Genomic DNA, 25,000 nt, shown 5'->3' on the forward strand with positions numbered 1-25,000 from the left:
CAGTGTAAGTCTCTGCGAGACGAATAAAGAGCATAACTAGATCTAATCCCCAGTCCCCATTAATGACACACATCCCTTTTCATCCCTCCGCTCTCCACTAAGAGCCTCTAGAAACGCCAGTTAAAGAGATCAAAGGGCAACCGTGCAGTTCAGACAATATAGAGGAGAGAGAGAGAGAGAGAGAGAGAGAGAGAGAGAGAGACGGAGAGATGAAATAATGAGAACAGGTGAAAGACAGCTCTAACATCTTATCTGAGTGCAACTTTCCTCTTAACGGGTCCAACATCCCCTAACAAGTGAGACCTCTTGATGAAGCGTATATAGCCTCTGAAACGGAGCCGTGCCAAAATCTCTCAAGCCCCCTTCTCCCACTTCTCCATCTCTCTTGCCCTCCCTGACCCCTGCACACCACCCTTTCTCTCTCTCTCTCTCTCTCTCTCTCTCTCTCTCTCTCCTTCATCCCGCTTTCCTCCCTCGCTTCGCTGGCCAGTCCCCCCAAAGCCTCCACTCGGCCCTGCCGTCTAATCAGCCACAGCTGCGCCATTCATTACCCTCAGTCTGAGAGCTCGCCGGCCAGTCGGCCATATTAATTAGCCGCACTTCGCAATCAAGCCGCTCGCTCCGACGAGAATAAATAAATAGATAGATAAATAGATAAATAAATAAATAAACAAGGAGACTTTAGAGGAGAGGTGCCCTGGCCCTCCTCCAGACAGCGAACAAAATTATTCGGAATCTTTCCCACCAACTTCTATATACGTTTTTTTTTTCCTTTTTTTTTTTTTTGTTTCTCCAAGCTGATTAAAAAACCGAATGTTTAATTAAGGCGTAATCGGTGAAGGGGTTGTGGAGTTAGCGGGAGTGTGTGTGAGTGTGTGTGTGTGTGTGTGTGTGTGTGTGTGTGTGTGTGTGTAGGGGGGTTGTTTTGTTATCACCTGAGGGGTGTTCATCTTAGTTGGGACGTGTTGAGGAAGCGCCTGGGACACCGAAAGCGCCTGGCCATATCTTAATTAAATATCAGCGTCACGGTCACGCGCTCATACGTTTCACTTTGTGTGTGTGCGTGTGTGTGTGTGTATGGACTCTCGCCAGCCCCAGATAGACATGCCTCGCGACACAGCAGATATCTGCCCCACCTGCGATACCACCGCAGTGAAAGAGGAGGTGAAAGGCACGGAGTGTGAGCCACACGTTGACTGATTACTCTACTATCTCCGCGAGGATTACTCTCTCTCTATCTCTCTTTCTCTCTCTCTCTGTCTCCCACCGTTAACCACTGCTTAAAGTCTCTTTGCGTTAGTGCACAAAGCTCTGGAAAAAGAAATGTGTGTGTGTGTGTGTGTGTGTGTGCCGGGGGGAGGGGGGCATAGCTTCCGAACGCATCTCTTCTAATGAGCTCAGAGCTCTCTCTGTCAGGCAGCCATCTTAATGAGAACAGGATGTGCTTGCCAAGTGCTGAGTGTTGCCTAGTGAGAGTGAGACCCCTGGTTTCAACCATCACCCCCCCCCCAACACACACACACACACACACACACACCACCTTGTTTACTCCTCTGGAGGCAGACCGGTACACCCCCTCTGGTAATGGCCGCACTTACAGTATATTTATTGCGTGTGGCACCGAAGACTCCGCGGCAGGGGCTGGGACATGGGGGAGTCGGCACGGTTTGATTCTTCATTAAGCGAAATGTGTCAGCATTCCGAGCGCGTCACGATTCGCTCCCCCTCTGGACCCTACCCCCCCCCCCCCCCCCCCACCCTCACACACACACACACACACACACACACACACACACACACACACACGCTGCACCCCGTCCTGTTCATTTCCCAGCACGATCGATGCGGGTCCACTACACACACGCGCTGGCTGATTGGCAGTCGCAGTGCTTCGTGCTCGGCGAGAGCGGGCCCCCTGTGCCCAGTGGACCCACGCTGTACCCAGGCCTATTTTCCAGCGCTGGCCCGGGATGTAATCAAAGGACTTTCACTTCCACCCAATGACCAATAAAACTCTGTCGGGGCAATTGGTCTGTCTGGACTGTAATGTATCCTTGTCCTGCGCAATGTTAATTCACCTCAAATTGGGGCTGGAACTCAGGTGAGGTCTATCAGTGGCGCCCTCAGGTTAAAAATAGCCACAGCGAAGCGACCCGAATCTGACTGGCTGACCCCTCCGAGCTAAGGTCGAGTGGAGAGAGGATGCACTTGAAATACAAACAAAAACAGAATCGGATTATCTGGCTAATTTGAGCAGAAGGAAAAGCCATCGATAGGACGTAGCGCTGGCATGAGAAACCCGCGCTGGCTTTTCGCTCCGGCGTCTACAGCTTGATTCAGTGTTCGTCTCCAACGGCACGCCGCTAAATTATGAGAAAGGAAAAGCTCATAAAATAACAGGACAGAGCGTAGAGCGGGGGGTGGGAGGGAGGGTGCTGAGGGGGTGTGAGGTATAGCGCTGCATTTTTAATCTAAATCTGTGCGAGATTCAAACAGAGACAGTGGGCGAGGCGGATTCTATATATAGACGGGGAGTGACTTACATAAGCCTGGAGGGGGTTTGTCTTCTGCACACGCTAATATGAGAATTCCCACGACAAGAGCGCTAAAATAGTCTATGAGAATTCCCACGACAAGAGTGCTAAAATAGTCTATGAGAATCCCCACGATGAGAGCGCGAAAATAGTCTATGAGAATCCCCACGATGAGAGCGCTAAAATAGTCTATGAGAATCCCCACTACGAGCACGCTAATGTAGCCTATGAGAATCCCCACTATGAGTGCGCTAATATAGCCTATGAGAATCCCCACTACGAGCGCGCTAACATAGCCTATGAGAATCCCCACTGTCAGGGAATTCAAGCTTCTCATCATGTGAGACCACCAGTGCAGATACACGGCCAACCAGCAGGGCTTCAGGCTGGGACAGTGTGCAGAGTGCAGTGTGCAGAGATCTTACTGTAATCAAACCGAATGTCATCTGTGCTTAAGTCACTTTTTAACTGTGCAAAAGCACTCTTACCAAACAAAGGGGGCTGTATGAGCATGAGTCAGTGGGACAATGACATCATCTCTTGTTCAGCACTGTGGTTTATTTAATACAGTACGTTCTGGTGCAGAAGGACATGTACCGTACCACACAAACTACAAAATCTCACTCGGCCTCTGTGGCAGGTATACACTCTTACTAAACAAGGGGGTGTATGAGTCAATGACATCATCTCTTGTTCAGCACTGTGGTTCATGTACAGTACGTTCTGGTGCAGAAGGACATGTACCATATAAACAATCTCACTCAGCCTCTGAGGCAGGTGTACAGTACACAGTTCGCTGTGGTTCAAACAGTCTGGCATGTTCCCACAGCAGGTACGGGGAGGTTTGTAAATCAAATTCCACCCCCCTCCACCCCCCTCCATCTCCCTCCACCCCCCTCCATCTCCCTCCATCTCCCTCCACCCCCTCCACCCCCCTCCACCCCCCCCCCACCCTGGTGTCTCTGTGGTAGGGGTGCCTGCTCACGCTGTCCTAGATACACGCTGCTTCTGCCCTCAGTGCTGCGATTACAGCTGCTGTCTGGCAGAGGAGCCTGACCAGGCCTGGCCTGGCCTACACACACACACAGGCAAACACACTCATGCACAAACACACACACACACACACACATAAGCATACACACACACACACACACACACACACACACACACACACAAACACACACACACACACACACACGCACACACACACAGGGTAAACACAAACAGTCATGCTTACAGTACATACTTATGCACACGCACACTCACACACACAGACTCACACACGTCATGCATAAATACTCACACACACATACTCACACACGCACACTCACACACGTCATGGATAGATACTCACACACACATACCCACACACACACACACACACACACACACACAGAGAGGCCCCCCGGCCCGCCCGCCTCTGCCCCTCAGCCACCTGCCGCCTCCAGCCGGTCTGGCCGAGGGGACGGTCCCAGGCCCAGTCACCTTCAGACAGGCAGCAGGCGGGGGATCAGGAGGCAAACAGGACCAGGCCAGCTCTCCACAGAGCCCACCAGGACAGGGGGGATGAAGGGATGAGCGAGGAGAGAAAGAGGGGATCAAGAAGAGAAGGAAGGAGAGAAGGAGAGCGGGATGTGGAGGATAGGGCTTTCGACTAGTTGACCAGTCGTTACTGTAATCTATGGATCATTCTGCAGAGTAAGGGTGAAAGGGTGCAACCCCTAGTGGAGGATAGAGAGAACAACAGGGAGAAGGTAAGGACCCCACTAAATCACAAAGAAAATGAATAACGTCTATAAAACGTTACACGCGGATGCAAGTCAGGGATTGGGTCAGTTGAGGACAACTGCCATGTGTCCAGGAGGGGGAATAAAGGGCTATCAACCGGCTATCTTGGCTAACTGGCTATCTTGGCTAACTGGCTATCTTGCACAACAGAACAGGGCTCTGAGTGTTTGGGACACTTTACCTGTGTACCTTGTACCTCTCTGTCCCCTCCCATCCTGAGCACTGCAGGTAGGTGTGTGTGTGTGTGTGTGTGTGTGTGTTGCATGCCAATGCCTACGCTTGTCTCAAAGCTCTCTTAAAAACGGGCCACAGCACAGTGGTGGCGCTGGAGATTAGTTTCTGCTGGTGCTATAATGCGGGAGTTTGGCTTTTCACCGAGGGTGCTATGAATTGACACGCGGTTCCATACCATTCAATTGTGAGCGATCTCCTCGTCAAGGAGGCCCTATGCTGCAGAACATCAGAGAAGCTTTGGGAAGAGAACACAGTTGCATGTCCAGCGTATTCATGCGTCTGTCTTCACAGAAAATGACACGTGTCTTGGTGCGCTTACATATTTTTAAATTAGATAATATAAACCATTATTTTCTTGGGGGTGCTACGGGGGTGCTATGGCCAATCCAGGGGGTGTTATGGCACTCTGCTCTTAGAACACTGTCCTCTCTGCTCTTAGAACACTGTCCTCTCTGCTCTTAGAACACTGTCCTCTCTGCTCTTAGAACACTGTCCTCTCTGCTCTTAGAACACTGTCCTCTCTGCTCTTAGAACACTGTCCTCTCTGCTCTTAGAACACTGTCCTCTCTGTCCCCTGTGTCCACTCTCACGGCCTGTGCCTGGGTGCTCCGTCCGTGAAGTCTTTGTTAAAAAAAAAAATCATTACTGTTGTTTAACAAGGACACTCTTAAGCAGCTCTGCCATGGAGCACGGCCAACAGGCCATTTGCCAGAGAGACTCGGGCCATCAAGCACGGGCACAGGATGAAAGGCTGTCTGAGGAGAGATAGATAGAGAGAGAGAGAGAGAGAGAGAGAGAGAGAGAGAGAGAGAGAGAGAGAGAGAGAGATACAGAGAGAGGTGGAGATAGAGGAAGCGTGCAGCGTACGATACACAGAGAATGGAGGAGAAAGGTTCTAGACGCGGTAACGAGAGGCGAAGGAAGGAAAAGCGAGACGGAGAAAGAGAAAAGGAAAAAGAAAGAGAAAAAGAAAAAGGGAACATGACATTGTGAAAGGATGGGAACTGGCGTCAGCAGCAACAGCAGCAGCGGCAGCCGCGGCCGCCTCCACCTGAGACTAATTGAGCTCAGCCCAAGAGCCACGCGCTGGCGCATCCGCAACTTTGGGCTTCGGCGCTCATTAAAGACGACACCTAGCATCGGGTCAAACGGGAACAAACGAGTCAAATCGAGAAAAGTTTTTTTTGTTGTTTTTTTCCCTCTCTCTCTCTCTCTCTCTCTCTCTCTCTCTCTCTCCCTTTCTTCCACAGACAGGCGGCAAGGGCAAGGACACACAAAAAGAGAGAACAAGCTTGTTTAAAAAGTTTATGTCACATTCGCAAAACTCCTCCGCTCCCGAGATCTGCGTGCCTAGCTGCACAACTGAAGGAAAAAAAAAAAAAGCCAGCGATTTGGAGCTTCTTCTTCGCTACCGTCTGAGTCTTCGCCATTCAATAATAAATGGCCCGTTCTGCACACGATGTGGCTTCACACGGCGAACAGGAGGACACAGGAGAGCCAAAACAAACACCCTCTTAAATAAGCACCAGCAAGCCTGTCTGGCCTTGGCTGGGAGAGAGAGTGGATGCCCTCTGCTGTAATCAACCTGATGTGTAATTAGCTTACATCTGACTGTGAAGGCCCAGCTTGTGTGTGTGTGTGTGTGAGAGAGTGTGTGTTTGTTTCCCCCCTCCAGCCAATTAAAGGAAGCTCGTGTATCCAAACCACCACATGGGAGTTGAGTGTTTGACTTTTTTTTTTTAGGCTGTCTTGCCAAGATTAGATTGAGGACCCACCTCCAAAGTCACAGGCTATGGAGGTCTAGGTAGATTTAATTACGGCTCCAAAAGACTATCGGCCCACTAAATCGGATGCTAAATGAAGGGAAATCTCGAGATGAGGAAACGTCTAGATAACTACCAAACCGCTCACCCGCAACATATTGCCTGTTCTCTTTAGGATGCACATAATGCGTGGAGTGATTTTTCTGCAGAACACACACACAATGTAATCTTCTGAGGCGCATTTAAAATTTTAATTAGGATGCAATCTCTAAAGAGGGCAACACCCAACATCTCGTCTGGAATGGCAGAGGTAGGGGAAAGCAGACCCACCTCCCCTGAATGCCTTCAGCAAAGATTTCTATCAGCGGCAGCATCATCTTTTATGCATGAAAACGGCTTCCATAGAAGCCCATACTTCACTTGACTGAGAGTCAACTTCAAGACTAGTACTATTCACCTGAATTTTTGCCCTGAAAATACTAAAAAAGTACTAAAACTATTTAAAGTCCTTGTAAAGTAGAAAATATTGCTCATAAGGTGCATCGGGAGCTGTTCCCTGCACCACAGGTACCTCACCACAAACCCCTGCGACCACAGATCTCTAACCACAGACTAGGTGTCCGGTACATTGTTCTGTCGATAGCGCCATCGATCCATCTCCACAAGTGAGGCTGTAGGGGATCCTTGTAATGGCACAGCACTCTATTTGCCAGCCCTCCTGCCCCAATAAGGCCATATCCTGAACGCAAATTCTGACATCCAGCTCGATGCCGATATCGGTTCAATGGTGTGTTCAAGATACACTACTGTTTATTGAGCACGCTGTACAGTACGCCAGCTACTTCATTATCAAGACTGAGCATCATGACCTTGATGTGACAAGGCAATTAAATCTCAAAGTCTGTTCGTGGCAATAGCCAAGTTGTGCCCCATTCTGTGTAAAAGGAGGGAGGCACATTCGATTTCTTGCCTTTTGAGTGTAAGGTGGTGGAATGTGGTGCATCGCCTTCTAATTGGTTCACTCTTGCATTTTGTTGTGAGCTCAACTTCTGGCTATGGCTCTGGAATCAAATCACTGTGGAGAACAATGACTTTCATTCAGTCTAATTCAATCTGTCCTCTTTCACAACTCAGTCATTTCCACTCATGTTCTACACACTCCACTCCAAGCTTTTGGAACTCCACCAGCCAGAGGACACAGACACTGAATTTTTAATAACACACACAAACTTTTACAACTCCTCACTCAGACTGGCCCTATAGCTCTGGCCAGACAAGGTCACTTTAGTGGAAGAAAGGCTTTTCATTGGCTGTCAGCTAGTCTTTCGACCAATCGGCATGAATTAAAGATGTAAGCACAGCTGTACACTGGCGGGGGCTGGGAATAAAGCAGTGACCTTCAGCTGACCTTCTGAATGATTCAGGCATTTGATCTTGCCCTTATTTCACATAGCACCACAAAGGTGAGCTCGATTTTCAGACAAACAATGCAGAGAATGATATGAGGAAGGAAAGAGAGAAGGAAAAATAAAAACACAACAGAAAAGCAACACGATAAAGGGAGATGTTTACAAATAACAAGAAAGCTTCCGTACCAAGACTGCTAATTAAGATAACAAGGGATACCTCTGAGGAAGGAGACCGATAATAGAAGAAACCGAGCAGTGTTTTCATGTAGGTGGAAATCAGAATGTAGAACAGCGATTTATCTCCCAGCTAAAGGGGAGGGGGTCGGTTTTGTCCGTGATACGATTTCGCTTATAGAATTCTGCTCTGCAGGGGAAAATGATTAGCATGAAATGAAAAATAGAGAGATCTGTTGGAGAGAGAGGCTTGAGAGCGAAAGAGAATAGACCAGGCAGAGTGAAAATGAAATCAATCAGTGGTACATTCGCTATTGAGTTTAATCAGCGGCTTAGGATGTAGAGATGAATTTTTAGAGAGGACTTTTTTTTCCCACTCCCGTGCCATTAGGCAAAGATAGGACAGCTGCATACCTGTTAGCCATTAGCGATCTAATTAATACACACTGTGCTCAGGAACAAGCCTGTGCCCACAGGGTTGACATTTCTCCACCCATCGCTCATCTCTCTGGGCACCGCCCCAATGAAGCCGTATAGAACAGCCCCACGAGACAGGCAGGCAGGCCGCAGGTCCCAACTCTAAACTCAGAAAACTGACAAAACGTGATTTTGAGTGAAATTTGAAGCACAGACACACGCACGCACACACACACACACACACAAACAAACACACACACACACACAGACACAGACACACACACACACACACACACACACACACACACACACACACACACACACACACACACACACACACACACACACACACCTCTTGGCACAGGCTGCAGCGTGTCGTTACACAGTGTTCTGGAAGTTTGTGCCAGCGTTGCTTGCCAACAAAGCGTGCACACACACACACACACACACACACACACACACACACACACACACACACACACACACACACACACACACACACACACACACACACACACACATCTGCTCTGGCAGTGCTGGGGAGGCTTTGTGAGTGGCGGCGGCTTCACCTGCTCGTGACGTGTTGCCAAAGCCCAGCGGTGAACTGAAGGAGCGTTTGGACGCTCACAGCAGGCAGCTTGTGCCCGCGCTGGCTACAGGACAGAGAGACGTCAATGCCACGCTGGCAACTACACAGACACAGACACACACACACACACACACACACACACACACACACACACACACACACACACAAACACAAACAGACTTAGACACACATACACACAGACTCAGACACACACAAATACTCAGACACACCCTCCAACAAACACACACACACACGCACACACGCACCACATCCACACTATTCACATACAGTATGAATAGCTATACAATGGACTACACAATGCTTGCAAAGCAATGCAAACAGTACAATATATGAATCCGTATACGATTCAGGCATATATGCAAACGTGCAGAAAAGCTACACACAGAGGGCGACCAACTGATGGATGAACTGTGTTTATGAACTCATTTATCTCCCCTCTATCGCTCTCCCTCAGACACACACACACACACACACACACACACACACACACACACACACACACACACACACTACATAATGTTCTTCTTTCTCCGAGTTATCTGAGCGCTTGCAGAGACCCTGAGCTGCAGGCCAATGTGGTGTAATATCAGCACACTCAGCCACCAAAGCAAGGCCTCTGCTCTCCTCACGCCTCCCAGCCAATAAACCTACATCACCCCAACGCAGAGGGCAGCCTACTCAGAGGGCCTGGTCACACACACACACACACACACACACACACACACACACACACACACAAACACATACATGCACGCACGCGCACACACACACACGCACGCACGCACGCACACACACACACACAGAGTCTCCTACTCCCTTTATGACTCGGAGTTGATATGAGGAAACAGCAACACCACCAGGCTCACATAAATCTGTCAGAGCAACGACGGCACTGCAATTAATATGACTTACGCAATATGACAAGGGACATTTGTCTGAAAGCGGCCGAAAAGGTGACATGTCAGGTTGTGTGTGCCTGGGTGTGTCTGAGTGTCTGTGTGTGGACTGTGCATATGAGTGAGTGAGTCTGTGTGTGTGTGTGTGTGTGTGTGTGTGTGAACTGTGCATATGAGTGAGTGAGTGTGTGTCTGTGTGTGTGTGCGTGTGTGTGCGCATGGAGGGGTGGGGGTGGCCAAGGGGTGAAAAATGATGATCTTTGCGGCTGTGTTTCCATGAGGTCAGCGTACATGTGGCTCAGGTTCATTAATATGATTCTAGTTAATGGGAATCGATGGGCTTTCATTGCAGCTAAGAGCAGATGCGCACACAAGGAATTAGAATGGCTTGTTGGATCGACGCCAAGAGATATTGAACTTCACAGCTGCCCACAATATGAACATATGAAAACGAGCCTGCTCAAATTATGAAATATCCTCACATAAAACCACTGTGGTTAACAGAATTTGTGCTAATGCCAACCATAGTCTCTTTTAAGATGTAAAAAAGAACTATTTTCCTCTGAATAGAAGGTTCACATCAAAGGGAGGCACTTTGTTGTCAAGTGACTCCTATCTACATCATAAGCCTATTAGCTATAGGCTAGTTAGTGGTCTCTACTGCTTGTGAAACTGGGTGAACTTTGGTAATGGTGGGCCATCATATCAGGTCAGAAATGTAGACCATCTACTGCACAGAGGGATCTGACAGGAGTGCCCAGTCCTGGGTCGGTTTCTTCATGACAGTGGCATCATTTCTCCGAGCCATACTGTATGCCATGTTCATCTCTCTGCTCTGTCTCTGCTTTCTGTGGGGAATAACGAGAGCAAGGCCAATCGCTCTTTATATTAGTCCGTAGAGACCAGGGCCCGCCCTGACAACTGAGGCTTCTAGCTCCGACTAGACGAGAGAGGCGCTCACAGACACACAGCCACACACAGCCAGGGCTGTTGGGACAGAGATACAACGCAGATGCCAAGACTGAATATTCTAGAAGCCAAAGTGTTTGTTAAGATAGCGAGCTGATGCTCCTGTGTGTCTGAGCCAACGAGCTCACAAGCAGAGATGTAGCACAGTTGTGATCCACAGAGGTGTCTACAGCGAGAACAGATGGATGCCAGGTGACAACTTTCACAAAGCCAAACTCCCTTCATGCATGACTGTTCGGCTGGGATACAGAAGGAATTATGCAACCGGCATAAAAAAACAACAAAAAAACAACAGAATGCTTCTCTTTTTTGTAGGATACTTCATGTCTGTTCAAAAAGCAGGACAAAATATTTAGTTTTCATTGGCTGTGATGAATATATTTTAAAAGAAAACTTTCACTGTAACTTCTGAAAACTTATTCTACACACGTAGTTGAAGAGAACAGTCTCGCATTGAATTTTTAAAATAGTCTGAGAATACTCAAAGAAAATCCCTGGCATTTTGTTCTGGAATAAGGTCATATTATCATTTACAGTTAAACCAAGGACACCTCAAGATAAGCATGTGGATAAGGCAAAAGCTGAAGGCGTGAAAGATGAAATGTCAAAGACGAAAAAAAGCATTGAAACAGACGGATACAACAGCAGAGTGTAGGAGAATATGCTACGGAAGGGGAAAGGGCTCTTCCTGCTTATCTAAATGATTACTAGCATTTAGGCCAAGATGGCATTTTCTTTTTAGGGGATGATTCATAGTCTTGGTGGCCCTGTGTCTACAGGTAAGAGTGCCTGTGATCCACTTTCTGTGAGCATATGAGAACCACATCTAAAAGCAGCCAAAAATGGCTCTTTCTGACAACTTCCCACTCGCCACCTCTGTCGCCGCCGCGACACATCCTGACAGTCAGCGGCGCTCTCGGCGTCTCTTCCTCCTCCGGCGATATGATTCGCACACACTCTCTCTCTCTGATCTCTCTCACGTTACCGTACCATCCTGTTTGCAGCGAGGCACCCCCCGAGCAGCAGAACGAGGCCTCGGCCACGGCCCACGGCCCACGGCTGGTGTGTGTGGAGACAGGCCGCCAGCGCTAAATCAGATCAGACCTGTCTGGATGCATTACCCTCTGTCTGATACGCAAGTCCATTAAACAGAGAGAGAGGGGAGAGAGAGAGCTGGAGACAGAGAGCGGGAGAGAGAGAGAGAGAGAGAGAGAGAGAGAGAGAGAGAGAGGAGGGAGTGTGTGTGTGAGAGAGAGAGAGAGAGGGCAGGAGAGAGAGAGAGGAGGGACAGAGAGAGAGAGAGGAGGGAGTGTGTGTGAGAGAGAGAGAGAGAGAGAGAGAGAGAGAGAGAGAGAGAGGAGGGAGTGTGTGTGTGAGAGAGACAGAGAGAGAGAGAGGAGGGAGTGTGTGTGTGGAGATAGAGAGAGAGAGAGAGAGAGAGGAGGGAATGAGAGGGGAGCAGCCAGATGGAATGAAAGAAAGAAAGAAAGAAAGTTGGAAAGAAAGGGGGAGAGATGTGAGCAGTGGATGGACAGAGGCAGAATGACAGAATGAAGAGGTATGGAGAAAGAGAGGGAGGAAGGATGATGGAGGGATGAGGTGAGGGGTGCGGCGGGGAGGGATGGGAAAGAAAGGCGACAAAGACGAAGACGGACCTCGGCGACGTGGCAGAAGCCATTTTCTTCCGCCCTTTGTCTCGTCCCACCGGGGCGGCCACTGCAACAATGGCCGAGCGGACGGGCGGGCGAACGAAACGAGAAGCAGGCGAACGAGAAGACGACTTTAGCCCAAAGGGATGTCACTGTACCATTCATCAACTCATTGAAATGGTCCGCTGCAATATTCATGGAGGCGGCGGCCCATCTGCGCCACAGTCCAGCGGACCGGCTATGGGGCCATCTATTACTTCTACCGATCACGCCATGCACCATCTCCCCATCAATCAATTTGATCATCTATGTGCCACCTTGCATTGATCCGTCCGGCCATCCGTAAATCTAATATGCCACGTCTGATGTGTTTAATGAGATCAAACAAATGCAGGAATATACACAGAGAGAGGGAGAGAGAGAGAGAGAGAGAGAGAGAGAGAGAGAGAGAGAGAGAGAGAGAGAGAGAGAGAGAGAGAGAGAGAGAGAGAAAGAGGGAGAGAAAAAGAAATGGCGAGACAGGGCCTCTTCATTTTAGTTACACTTTCTCCTTTCTCTCCGCTTGATATTTATAGCTCGCGCATGTCAAGTATCTTTTCCTCGTATTCAGCATCAGCATCTGCTGCAGTCCCAACAGAAAATGCAACTGGCAAGGCTAAACAAACACACTGCCATTAATACACATACTGACACACACAAACAAACACACACACACACACACACACAGGAATCCTTGCAGTCGCATCTGGGAACACCTCACATTCAGCATCTTCTCCAGTCGGCCCGGGTTTCATAATGACGCAATGCACACGGGGACTAATTAAACACAAAAGCTCTCCCTCGCACTGGCACACACACAAACACAAAACACAAACACACACACACACACACACAAACACACACACACACACACACACACACACACACACACACACACACACACACACACACACACACACACACACACACACACACACACACACACACACACACACACACACACACACACACACACACAAACACACACAAACACACACACACACACACACACACACACAGGGCGAGCCTAAACTCCTAGAAAGAGCACAGGGGATGGAAGAGAGAGCAGAGAGGAAGTGGCAACAGAAGGAGTTTATTAATGGAAATAAACGATTCACTGATAAGCTCTCTGTGGACATGAATGTCTGACTGTGACTCACTGTCTACTCTATCTGTCTAAACGTGTACAGTATATGCCTGGCATTTCATTAAGGACTTAAGTGGACTGCACACAAGACAGACACTGTGGATAGCTAGATAAAAGGAGAGACTGTCAAGAGTAAAGCGAGCGTTTGCTGCGTTCAAGGAAGGCGGGGTGCAGATGGCTGACAGATGTGGAGCAACAGAGGTAACCTGAGAATGTAAACAACACCGAGAGGAGGGTGGAGAGAGAAAAGAAAGGAAAGAAAAGAAAACAAAAACAAGCACACTGACATGCTGGACGACAACAAACAGATGGACCCTCCTGGATGCACCACCCACCCGAGTGACTGGTGCAGTCACACTTCTCTTGTCCCTCCATCCATCCATCCATCCATCCCTCCTCTCACTCCTTTGCTTTCAATCTGTTCTAGCACATCACATGAGAAGGAAGCCATACTGTACATCTCCACAGGGACACACACGTGTTTCATCCTGACTCCTCCTCCTTTCATCCTGACAGTAGAGTAGGCCATACGCCATACCATAATAGTGTGCAGTGTGCTCAGCCCCAGTGTGGAAAATACCAGGGCTGCTCATCTGACATCCACACACAGTCTACATAACATAACATTCTGTGAACTGCAGGTGTGCAACATCAACACAACCTGCCTGTGGGTAAGGTATCATATGATGTGTTCACCAAAAGTGTCTTAATGAACGTCCATTGATCTCTGCTTAGCTGCTCAGTCACCTAAGATATTTCACATTCCAATAGACAGCTATTACTAGATTGCTTAATTCATTTATCAAGTGCAAGTAATTTCAAAATGGCGTAATTATGTGTAATTAAATGTCCTGTGCTTTAGGTGCAATTAGGTTATGTGTACGGATCATTTAGAGCAATGTTCTAGGGCACGACAAAAAGCTGGCCTTGCCCAATAGAAACACACACACACACACACACACACACACACACACACACACACACAAACACACACACACCTCTAGGCCCTAGTAGCTGTCAGGCTGTTGTGACTCAATGCAAAGACGACTTTTAAAGAATAACGGTTTAAAGATACAGCGTCAGATAATACACTGGATTGTGTCCTGGTTGAGCGGGGCGATAAGAAAGGCTCCCTGACTGTTTCCAGATAGGAGATACAGGGATGTTCACGGGCTGTTTGCTCCCCGCCGTTCAGAAGAAGAAGCCTGCCAAGACAGTTTAACAATCTGTAACGCGATTATGTAATCGCCTTCCATTGTAAACTGGCAGAGCACACCTATATCACGTTTATTTCGCTCTCTGGACGCTTCAGATAAAAACAGTGTGGTGCGCAAGAGGACATGTCTTGTTGAAAACAAGTAAGCTAACCACTTTTCATCCAGTGAAGACAGGTCCAGTATTGGGTAGCCTACCATAGGCGTCCCTTAAATTGGTTATTTCCCACACGTGGGAAAAGACCCATTCCATGTTTCGAAGTGAGTAACATCACGTGTTGTCACACAATTTCAGTTAAACGGTAAGCTAACTGAGACGCACACGAAGTGTACTTTTACTCACCAACAAACTCTACAGAATATGTAGACATTGTAACCTTTCACAGCATGTAGTCTTGCTTTGCTAATCATCGAAAATGTCATAATGTACGTTAATTGTAGGCTATATTGTCACTTAAAATCACTGAACTTACCGAATTTCCTATCCGCAGCGATGGCAGCAAACGCGTGGAAAGCTAGGAGAACAGCAAGGATGAAACACCGCGAATCCATTCTGCTTATTGATCCGTGACACGCCTTCCCTAACACGGCATGCTAACTCAAGGGTTTATACATTAATTGGACATGTAGCCTAATCAAAAAAAGGTTCCGGGAGAGCACGGAACTTATGGGAAAAGCCAGAGTGGTCGCGATGGCTGAGGAGAGGGATGCTGTTATCTCAACACAACTCGCATCCGCGGGAGGCTTCAGCACCGAGAACAGCAACCTTCAGGCACTGCCCCTCCTTGGCGGCTGACGTCACACGTACACACTCGCACACGCAGAAACAAATTCACAAGGCCACGCTGTTACCTGTGCTGGAGATCAACAAATGACAACAGTGCCATAAACGGTCAAGCATATCAATGCATTCGAATTGTAATTAACTGCAAGAGTATTCCTTCAGAGAGGCATACGTATTAAACCGAATAAACAATTACAATTAAATCATATTTTTGTTGTTGTTTTACTTCACGCAGATTCTGCTGCAAGAATTTGCAAATAGGCTTTATATATTTTTTTTTTTTGTTTGTTTGTTTTTTGTGAGAATTTGTGATTTGAGTGTCCTCATTTGAACCTCCTCGGTGCCTCCCTTTCTGCGCTCCAGAACATTGGAGGTGCATTATGATGACTGCAGGGCAGATTTGATTTTAACAGCCAACATTACCATACAAACCCCATTTAAAATCCGCCACAGCAGTCGCACGGAATAGACTTTGGGTTTGAACTCACGTAAAAAGATGGCCACCGGCCATTTCAACCTTCATCGCAGTTGGGTCCTTTTGATGAGGTCGAGGGACTTCAATTTTCCCCACCGCGTTTGTGCATTTGCAACTGCTACAGATAGCAAGAGGGTAATAGAAACAACCAAGACGTATCCAAAGCACTTTTTAATGGTAGTGCAATGTTCTGACCGTGTCTTTCAATGTGTTAATCGAATAGGAGCGTGGTCAAACTATTATCAATCATTACTCACTGTGCTGGTCATCCAGATGTTTGGCAATCCCATCAGTCTCTCCTAGCGAGTGACCTCCCTGGTCTCTCCCATGATCAGGTACGCTGAGTGTGCTGGCATGGCTTTACTTAGCCTAGCCACCCAGCCTTCCTCAGTGTTACTAAGCTTTTGGGATGGGTATCCATAGAAGACTTTCAGAAACAGATTAACACCTATTTGTCCCCCCTTGACATTTAAACACTAATCCACAGCCCTACACTTGACTTTGGTTTTCATCATTGCATTCAATGTATCATTATTAAATTAAGGAATGATTAAACAATGTGTGAATCAATAGCCGTGGGAAAAGACTTTGCAGTGGTTTCAGGAGGTATGAGAATGGTGTTGGTCTTTCCCATGAGTGCCACTGTACAGTACTGTACAGTAAATGGGCGAACAACAGAAGCTGGCTTACAAATTCACACACTAAACAGATACAGTAGCCCTTTCACATCAGCTTTAACAGAGGAAGCTTACTGTATCACACATAAACCAGGCAGCCCACTCCATACTCTCTCACTCACACACACACACTCACACACACGCTACCAGCAGACCATGACACATTGTGCATTCAGCACCTGTGCCACGGCGAGCCTCGTTGGGCTCGCTAGCAGAAAACACTGGCATTTATATTCCTGGGCTGCCACTGGCGTAGCAGCGGAGCACCCTACTCCCCAGCTGTGTGGGCCGAGACAAGGCCAGCTAAACGAGCGCATTCACAGCGCGCCTGATGCCAGTGCCACACCCCCCCCCCTCCCCTCATCAGCACACAGGCCGGTGCAGAAGCATCATAAGCACAGGCACCAGGCTGGAATTTCTTTCAAGGTATTTTTTTTGCAGGCACACCGCCATGAGTTCTCACAGAATGAGCTAGAAATGTAATGACCTGGTTAAACTGAGGCCAAAGGACTTGGGTGCGGTGGAAAAAAAAAATCAAGATCAAGGTCACCTTCTTCACTAGCTTCGGCGGCCTTGTGCAAAAAGCATGACGCACGCACAGAAACTTTACTTTGTGCCACCGTCAAATGTGCCAGCCACAGAGCAAAGTCTTTTTTTTTTAATCTTATGATGCATAGACAGTGCTTGACATACCAATAAAAACCTCTCAATATATTAAATAGGCAGGCTACTGACGTCAAGGATGAGGAGCTACGTCAACTCACTCCATTTTCTCACATTCAGTTGCTAAGGGAGGTACTGACGTGTACCTACTGTAACAGTGTATAATACAATGACGGAGACATTTCCTGTGTGTGGAGTCAGTGACCAGATTGCAGGGGAGATGACCCATCCACTATCCAGTCGAAAACACACTACCTTAAAAACACCAAGCACAGTCCTGCCACACCGGTGTATTTGATCTTTGCCTTCAAACCAACTTGAATTTGAAACAAAAGAAAAATGACTTTAAAAAAACAAACAAACAATGCATTGTCCTCAACCAACAATGTACTCTGGTGCTCCGGATTACTCTTACATGTGAATGTCATCATTGGTTTTGTGCCTTTAGGAAGTTTAAGGATAAAAAGGAAAGAGCGCACAATTTCTCAATAAAATTGTTTTCTTTTAATGACAAAAAAATACCAGACAAAAATGTTTGGCAAAGACAAATGTAAGAAACCAGTTGTTAAAAGTAAACATTTATGATTCTTTTACGTTTTTCTTTTTTAAACACAGCTTTTACATGAAGGGATCATTTTAACACAAGCATGTATGACAGCAAAGAAGGACAGCATAAATAGGTTAATTCATACAACATACAAGAAGAAGAAGAAAATTAAAGCATCCTGGTAGCCGCCTTTCCCTCAAGGCATTAGAATATCATTCACTGTTTTGATTGACGAGCCGTATAACATTCTGCAAGAGAGCCAAGACATGTGGGGGGGAAGGGGGGAGGGTCATCATGTTAGAACAAAATGAACAGAGTAGCTTCATATTAAGTACTCCTGCCTAATCCTGCCCATCCTTGTTAATGTAGCATTGACTGGAGGACACTGAGATATGATTTGCCAGTCACACCTAATTGACCCTTCCAGAAGTCACGCCCTCCATAGTTACTGTTGCTACGCCTGTCAAGCTTTCGCACCCTGCACGTCTATTACAATGGAGGAGAAACGGGATTTTTTAAACAAATGTAATTTACAAAGACATCGTACCACACTGAAAGCTCATATTTTGTCACTAGCGACCTACATCTGTCCTCTGTCAAATACAGTTGCATTTTCAGCTCTGAACAAAACCGTTCATGAGTTATTTAAGCAAAAGTCGAAGGTACGTGTTGTTTTCAATGGTTCCTCCTGGCTAGTACGAATGAAACAGACGGGGGGCAAAACTAGCATAATGTTTAAGCTTCGTACTTCCCATAACGTCAATATTTGACAACATAACATGATTGGTACTTCAAATGGGTATTATTTTAGACAGAATTGCTGACGGGCTATACATACGTCTCGTTGAATGTCTGTTAAGAGCTGTTTGCCGCCATCGTGAAACGTATCTCGCGGTTATGGAAATATCACGCAAAATGCGAATTTTTAAAGTTAGAAAAACACTTGTTTCAAATTATATCATGTCAATATAGTTCAACATGTTATTTCACCATGATTTTACGTGTTTGGGGGCACCACACATCCAAATAAATGCCCTTAATGGCCCATAGGCTATGCAGTCTCCATAGGTTAACATGGCAAAAACTCGAAAGCTTGCCAGGCCTTGCTTGCCTAGTTACGGGTTGCTAAGCCACGATTGGCCTGTGGCGGTTTTAGGGCGTGGCTCTGGAAGGGTCAATTGGGCTAAGGCACCTCTTCAAAAGTTACTCCCTCCACACTTCAAAAGGATATTTTAAGGCCCCAGCAGTGGCGCGACTGGCTGGGGCACCTGCACCGCACCGGGTTCGATTCCCGCCCCTTTCCGGATCCCACCCCAACGCTCTCTCCCATTCACTTCCTGTCTCTCTTCACTATCCTATCATTAAAGGCATAAAAGCCCCCCCCCCCCCCCCCCCAAAAAAAAAAATATATATATACTTAAAAGGATATTTTATAAGATGCTGTTACATTAACACACTGCTGTTATAAGTCTCCATGCTCGCATGGTAATACATTTAACGTGTAAGGCGGTGTGAGATGGAAGGTTCTCGTAAAAATATTTACATGTAAAGAAAAACATATACAGAAAGAAAGAAAAAAAAAAACACTCCCACTGCTCTGCACACCTCATGAATAATATTGCTACTCTGGAATATAAACAAACTCTCAAAAAGTATGGACATTTCAAAATATAACAGATACACAATATTGCACTTTCACAAAATGAGTTTTGTGCTTCTGCTTTATGTGTGTGGGAGAGTGTGTTTATGTGTGTGTGTGTGTGTGTGTGTGTGTGTGTGTGTGTGTGTGTGTGTGTGTGTGCGCGTGTGCTTTCTTACTTTGGGATTTCCTCTTCGCTTTCACCAATTCCTGCACAGTGCCTCTCCATTTGCCTCTGGACCGACACGGCAATGCTCTTCAGCTCTGACCTAAACTGACCGGCTGCGGAGGGGCACAGAGAGAGAGAGAGAGAGAGAGAGAGAGAGAGAGAGAGAGAATACTTTAAAGCTGAAAGCTATAAGTTTCCTTTTTTAACCAAAGATAATCTAGACATACATATGTTTAACTTATTTCTGAGTAGATATTTGAATTTAAGACCATATATTCTGAATTATTATAAATGTATTCCATTTTGTTTTTGATGCTTGTGTGTTACCTTCAAATCAGATATTGCATCTGTTTGCACTGTATGATGGCTTTGGCAACACTACTCTTCTACTGTAAGTCATGCCAATAAAGCTCATTTGAATTTGAATTTGAATTTGAGAGAGAGAGAATAAGAGAAATCTCACTTTACACCAGCCTCAAACTGGTCTGGTGAGCTTAAGTCAGGTCAAATAAGGAGGTTTGGTTCAGTATTTAATCTGTTCATTTATCCGTTTCTAACCAAATAGCCAGAGGAACACTCACTTTGTTTGACAACAGCGAGGAGGTTTGTGACGGCCGCCAGTCCCGCCAGGCTGTCGATCTCGTCCGCGTCCAGAGACTGCTGAGTCATGGCGAAGAGTGACCTGAGGCAGGGTGAGGCGTTCAGAGTTAAGAGAGGAAGAGGTGGTCAGCTGCTAATGAGGACTGGGAACCAAACAGTGACGGGAATAAAGAACAAGCATGAAAAGAAGGAGGAAGACGGACAGAGACGGCAGAGAAGGAATGGAGGGAGGGACAATAAAAGACGAGGAAAAAAAGAGGAGAAGAAAACAAAGGAGAAGAGAGGGAGGACAAGTCACTGTCAGGAGAGAATGAGAGGAGATGAGGCGGTTTTCCACCAACAGCGAACCCGTTCTTGAACGGCGCCGTTCGGAATTCTTTGAACCTCGGTGTTATCTCTCTAAAAGGTAATGAGATGCATAAACGAGAGAATGACAGCTGTCCCATAGAAACGTCAGAAACTAGCTAGTCAGAAAATGCTAGTCAACGTCTGCCGTGTAAATCTTGTTGACTAGCTTTGTGTACTCATGGCAAAAGTTGATATGGACGGAAAACTCATGCTTTTAGCCTTCTCCCCTCTGAATGGCAGAATGACACGCCCACTCCGGTTCACAGGAGAAATGTATTATTTTTTTAAAATTATTTTCTAGTTCAACTTCCGAACCAAGGTGCCACGTTCCGAACCAGATTTTGTTTGGTCAAAATGCTCCGAACGGTTCAAATGTTGGTTTGCGAACGGGAACAGAGCCGGTTCTCTGTTGGTGGAAAAAGGCCAATGGAGGAGGAAGGAGGAAGGAGTAAAAACAGAAAGGAAAGGAGAGAGAGAGAGAAAGAAAGAAAGAAAGAAAGAAAGAAAGAGAGAGAGAGAGAGAGAGAGAGAGAGAGAGAGAGTGCACAGGTGTGGAGATAGAAGAGAAGGAGATCTCTACCGAGTCACAGCTGGCGGGCCTTTAAGGAGGATCCCCAGGATGTGGCTGGACAGAGGGGGCAGATCCTCGGTGGTCTCCGGAGTGGTCAGCTGTTCTGGGTGGGACACCTAGGGACGGGATGGGGGGGGGGGGGGGGGGGGGGGGGAGACAGATGACAGGTGAACTCACACAGCCAACAACACTCAACAGCTGGATGTGGCAGCAGATGGCATTTACAAGGGTTTAACGCCCAATAAACAGCTTAGCCTGTGATTAAATGGCAGGGTGTTGCGGATTAACCAGACTAAATAAATGAAGTACACTTGGGAGGATATGGAGGGAGAGGGAGAGAGAGAGAGAGAGAGAAAGATGGAAAGAGAAGGTGGTAGTAGTCATTACAAATTTAAATTTAAATATGATTCTTTCAATCTGCATTTGATTTAAAAAAAAAAAATAAAAAAAAATCCAGAACTTTTTGTGGAGGCACATGAAAAACCTTTTCCAAAGCACTTTGAGAATAAAATTGTTGCTTCTGTGGTGCTCTGAGCACAAACAACAAAGTAAAATATTCTTAACTGACAGACACGAGAGAGAGGAGAGAGAGAGAGCGAGAGAGAGAGCGAGAGAGACAGAGAGAGAGAGAGAGAGAGAGAGAGAGACAGAGACGGAGAGAGAGAGAGCGCAAAATACTGCAGGTGGCAAGAGATCAAAATAACACACTAGGGCATGTTTGAGTGGGAATCACGAGTATTGATCAAAGGAACTTAGCTCTCCAAGTTGTTTCTGTTCGTGCAAAGTGAAACTGTAGCTGTGCATGTGCGTGCGTGTGTGTGTGTGTGTGTGTGTGTGTGTGTGTGTGTGTGATGGGCACCTTTTGCAGGGCATGGCTGATCTCCACGATGACGGCGGCGAAGAGTGAGGAGAAGACGCCGTCGTGCCCCTCGGGGCGCACTGCTGCCAGCTCCTGTGCCACGCTCAGGAAGTCCATTAGCGCGGTCCTGGAGGAGAGGCACACCTGCGCAGTGCAGACACGCACACAGCACTTTACCTCACAGACTTGGAAAACGTATTTTTTTTTTTTAATGACTTGAACAGAGTGAGACCTGGATCTCACCAGGATGATACTGGAACAAAACATGCTCCCTGAGAAAGCTACAGTATATGCAGATGACTAGTTTGTGAGCGGCATACCTGGATGGTCTTAACAAAATACCTGGCATTGGGGTTGGTCTGAATAGTCTTTGTGTATTTGCCATTGACTTTAATTAATCAATTTATGTATTTATCTATAAGGACAACACACATGAATCAACCCCACACACACTGGTCCAATATTTGGAATTGTTCATCAGCTCCTAATTGACAACTCCAAATACTGGACCAGTGTGCAGTGATTGCGCCTATTTTTTAAAGTCTGATATTCCTGTGAATCAACAGCACCTGGGATCCACAAACAGCCAGCACACAGGGATTTCATCTTACACGTTACTCAGTGCTCTGTAAATGTGCCAGCATTAGTCAGCTGGTTATATGCCTAATTATTTGTCACTAGAGAAAGCATGTCATCTGTGGCATAGTACAGCTATGATCCGTTTGTTTGGCAGTGTGTATTCAGAGCTGAATCATGGACATTTTCCTTTAGGAATTTCCACGGGTGTAGAATTACAGATGGTGAGTGCGTTTCCATGGTGACGTATCTCACCTGCGCTCCCTCCTCCTGGTCTTTCCGCAGCTTCAGAGCGATCACCTCTAGGATCTTATGGAAGATGTTGGTCAGCACACCAATGAGAACAGGCATCTGCTGCTCCTGCCCCGGTGCACCCTGGGACATGCAGTCCTTACCCAAGCTGGACAGCACCGACAGAATAACGGGGATGCACAGGTAGCCTCTCTCTGCAAACAGAAAATAGGACAAGTAGGACACCTTTAGCTAAACTGTCAGAACCCCAAGCAGTAAACAAAACTAGCTTTTAAAGCCACTCACACTGACGCATTGCAAACACCCACCCAATGTGGATCACTCACTCCTACAGTACATTTTAAATGTACTCCATCACTCAAGCCCATAATGAAAACTCAATTTCACAGTTATGCTGAAACATCAATTAAGCCTGTGTCTGGGATTTCAGACAAAAGGCAGTGCAATTACTGAATTTCAAAAGGTTTTCTCAAAACCCCTCTACTACAAACAACAATTCGGATAAAACAATTCAATTCAATGCATCCCACACACTACCTTTCTTGTTGGAAAGGTGATTCATTTCAATAATTATCTTGTTTACTTGTGCAGAGCATATAAACAGGAAACAAGCGGAAGATACAAAGACATTCACACGAACAAACAAACCACCTACAACTTGTTTGTTGCTACTTGCGAAAAGCAAAACACAACAACAAAAAAACGACAAAAACTACTGTCTCCGTGGAATTGGTCTATAAAAATAATAACCATCACACTACCCTGACACAGAAAAGGCAGGAGAAGTCAAAACTAAAATGCTCAGACACGCTTCATCAGATGGTGTGAAAATGGCAATCAGAGTGGATGACTCAACATTAGATTTCTGCGCCATGAACTCAGGCCAGTTCACACACACACATAGCCCCCGCTGTGCCAACCGGAGACTGAGCGTGTAACGGCACACACACGTGATCTAGGGACTCAGTGAAATTAGTCACTCTTCCAAATGTCACCACTAATGTCAGCGTTTCTCTCCCCTAGAATGAGTGCAACACTTTACAAAAATCCAATCTTTGAATGGGCTGGTAGGAAACAAAATGTGGCCTTATCCCTTGGACACATGAAATACTCTTTTCTGTTTGGCCAATAGTAGCCCATACTGTAGTGTACACAACAGACACGTGTATATCAGATATAAACAGAGATGAATACGGCTGGCTTTATGAATATGTGTGTGTGTGTTTGTGTGTGTGTGTGTGTGTGTGTGATTACCTGATAACAGAACGACGGAAAGCAGGTCCAAGACTTGACCACTGAACTCCATGTCCCCTACTCCAACGATAACGATGTCCCTCGACATGATTAGGCAGCTCTGTCCAGAAAACAAAACAGGAGGATTCATTCACATTCCCAGATCATGCTAGGCTTCTGATTTGATGGGACTCAAGCACAAGGACACAGCAACCCAGCTATTTTGTATTCACTGCCTACCAAAAACTATTTTTGTGTGGCTGCAGTGTATATATTTTTTTTAAAAAGCCTGAAATGATCAGTTCAGGGAGAAAAGAAATAAAAATGGATGCAAGAAAGGAATAAACAGCGGGATGATGTACTGACGAGTTTAGAGAGAAGGAGAGGGGAGGGGAGGGAGAGAGAGAAAAAAAGAAAGAAAGAAAGAAAGAGCCCAAACAAAATAATATATCATGCAGCATTTTGTTGTATAATTGAGCTTGGAGCTCAGCGCTGGCAGAGCGAGGGTGATTTGTCAGCGGTGCAGCACGGTGCTGTGTGCAAGACTCACGTCTGCCCCCCCTCGCCCCCCCCTCACCCCCCCACGGCGGCGAGGGCACGGCGCCTGGCAGGGAGATGAATGGCAGCTCGGATCTCAACACCCGGTACGCTCTCCCACCACCGGCAGGCACGGGCATCAGGAGCCGCCGCCCGCCGCAGCGTCCAAAGGTAAGCAAGCTCATTTGTACAAATGAATGTCATTCCCACGCCCATGAGGGGGGGGG

General features: G+C 46.8%; 2 protein-coding genes across 3 annotated transcripts in view; both read right to left on the reverse strand.

Annotated features, from left to right (window-relative positions):
* Nucleotides 1-15,621, reverse strand: part of ptprn2 (protein tyrosine phosphatase receptor type N2) — a 198,235-nt gene extending 182,614 nt beyond the window's left edge. For both annotated transcript variants that reach the window (XM_062521704.1, XM_062521703.1), the window contains exon 1: nt 15,317-15,621. In XM_062521704.1, coding sequence (XP_062377688.1) covers nt 15,317-15,395 — 79 coding nt within the window. In that variant the 5' untranslated portion in view covers nt 15,396-15,621. The remainder of the gene's footprint in view (nt 1-15,316) is intronic.
* A 2,310-nt stretch (nt 15,622-17,931) lies between these two features.
* Nucleotides 17,932-25,000, reverse strand: part of ncapg2 (non-SMC condensin II complex, subunit G2) — a 22,622-nt gene continuing 15,553 nt past the window's right edge. The window contains exons 21-27 of the mRNA XM_062521608.1: nt 24,258-24,357; nt 23,007-23,197; nt 22,176-22,319; nt 21,326-21,432; nt 20,379-20,479; nt 19,808-19,910; nt 17,932-18,237 (exon numbers count right to left, since the gene is read on the reverse strand). Coding sequence (XP_062377592.1) covers nt 18,186-18,237; nt 19,808-19,910; nt 20,379-20,479; nt 21,326-21,432; nt 22,176-22,319; nt 23,007-23,197; nt 24,258-24,357 — 798 coding nt within the window. The 3' untranslated portion in view covers nt 17,932-18,185. The remainder of the gene's footprint in view (nt 18,238-19,807; nt 19,911-20,378; nt 20,480-21,325; nt 21,433-22,175; nt 22,320-23,006; nt 23,198-24,257; nt 24,358-25,000) is intronic.

Source organism: Sardina pilchardus, chromosome 19 (assembly GCF_963854185.1).
Source record: "Sardina pilchardus chromosome 19, fSarPil1.1, whole genome shotgun sequence".
Taxonomy (NCBI): Eukaryota; Metazoa; Chordata; class Actinopteri; order Clupeiformes; family Clupeidae; genus Sardina; species Sardina pilchardus.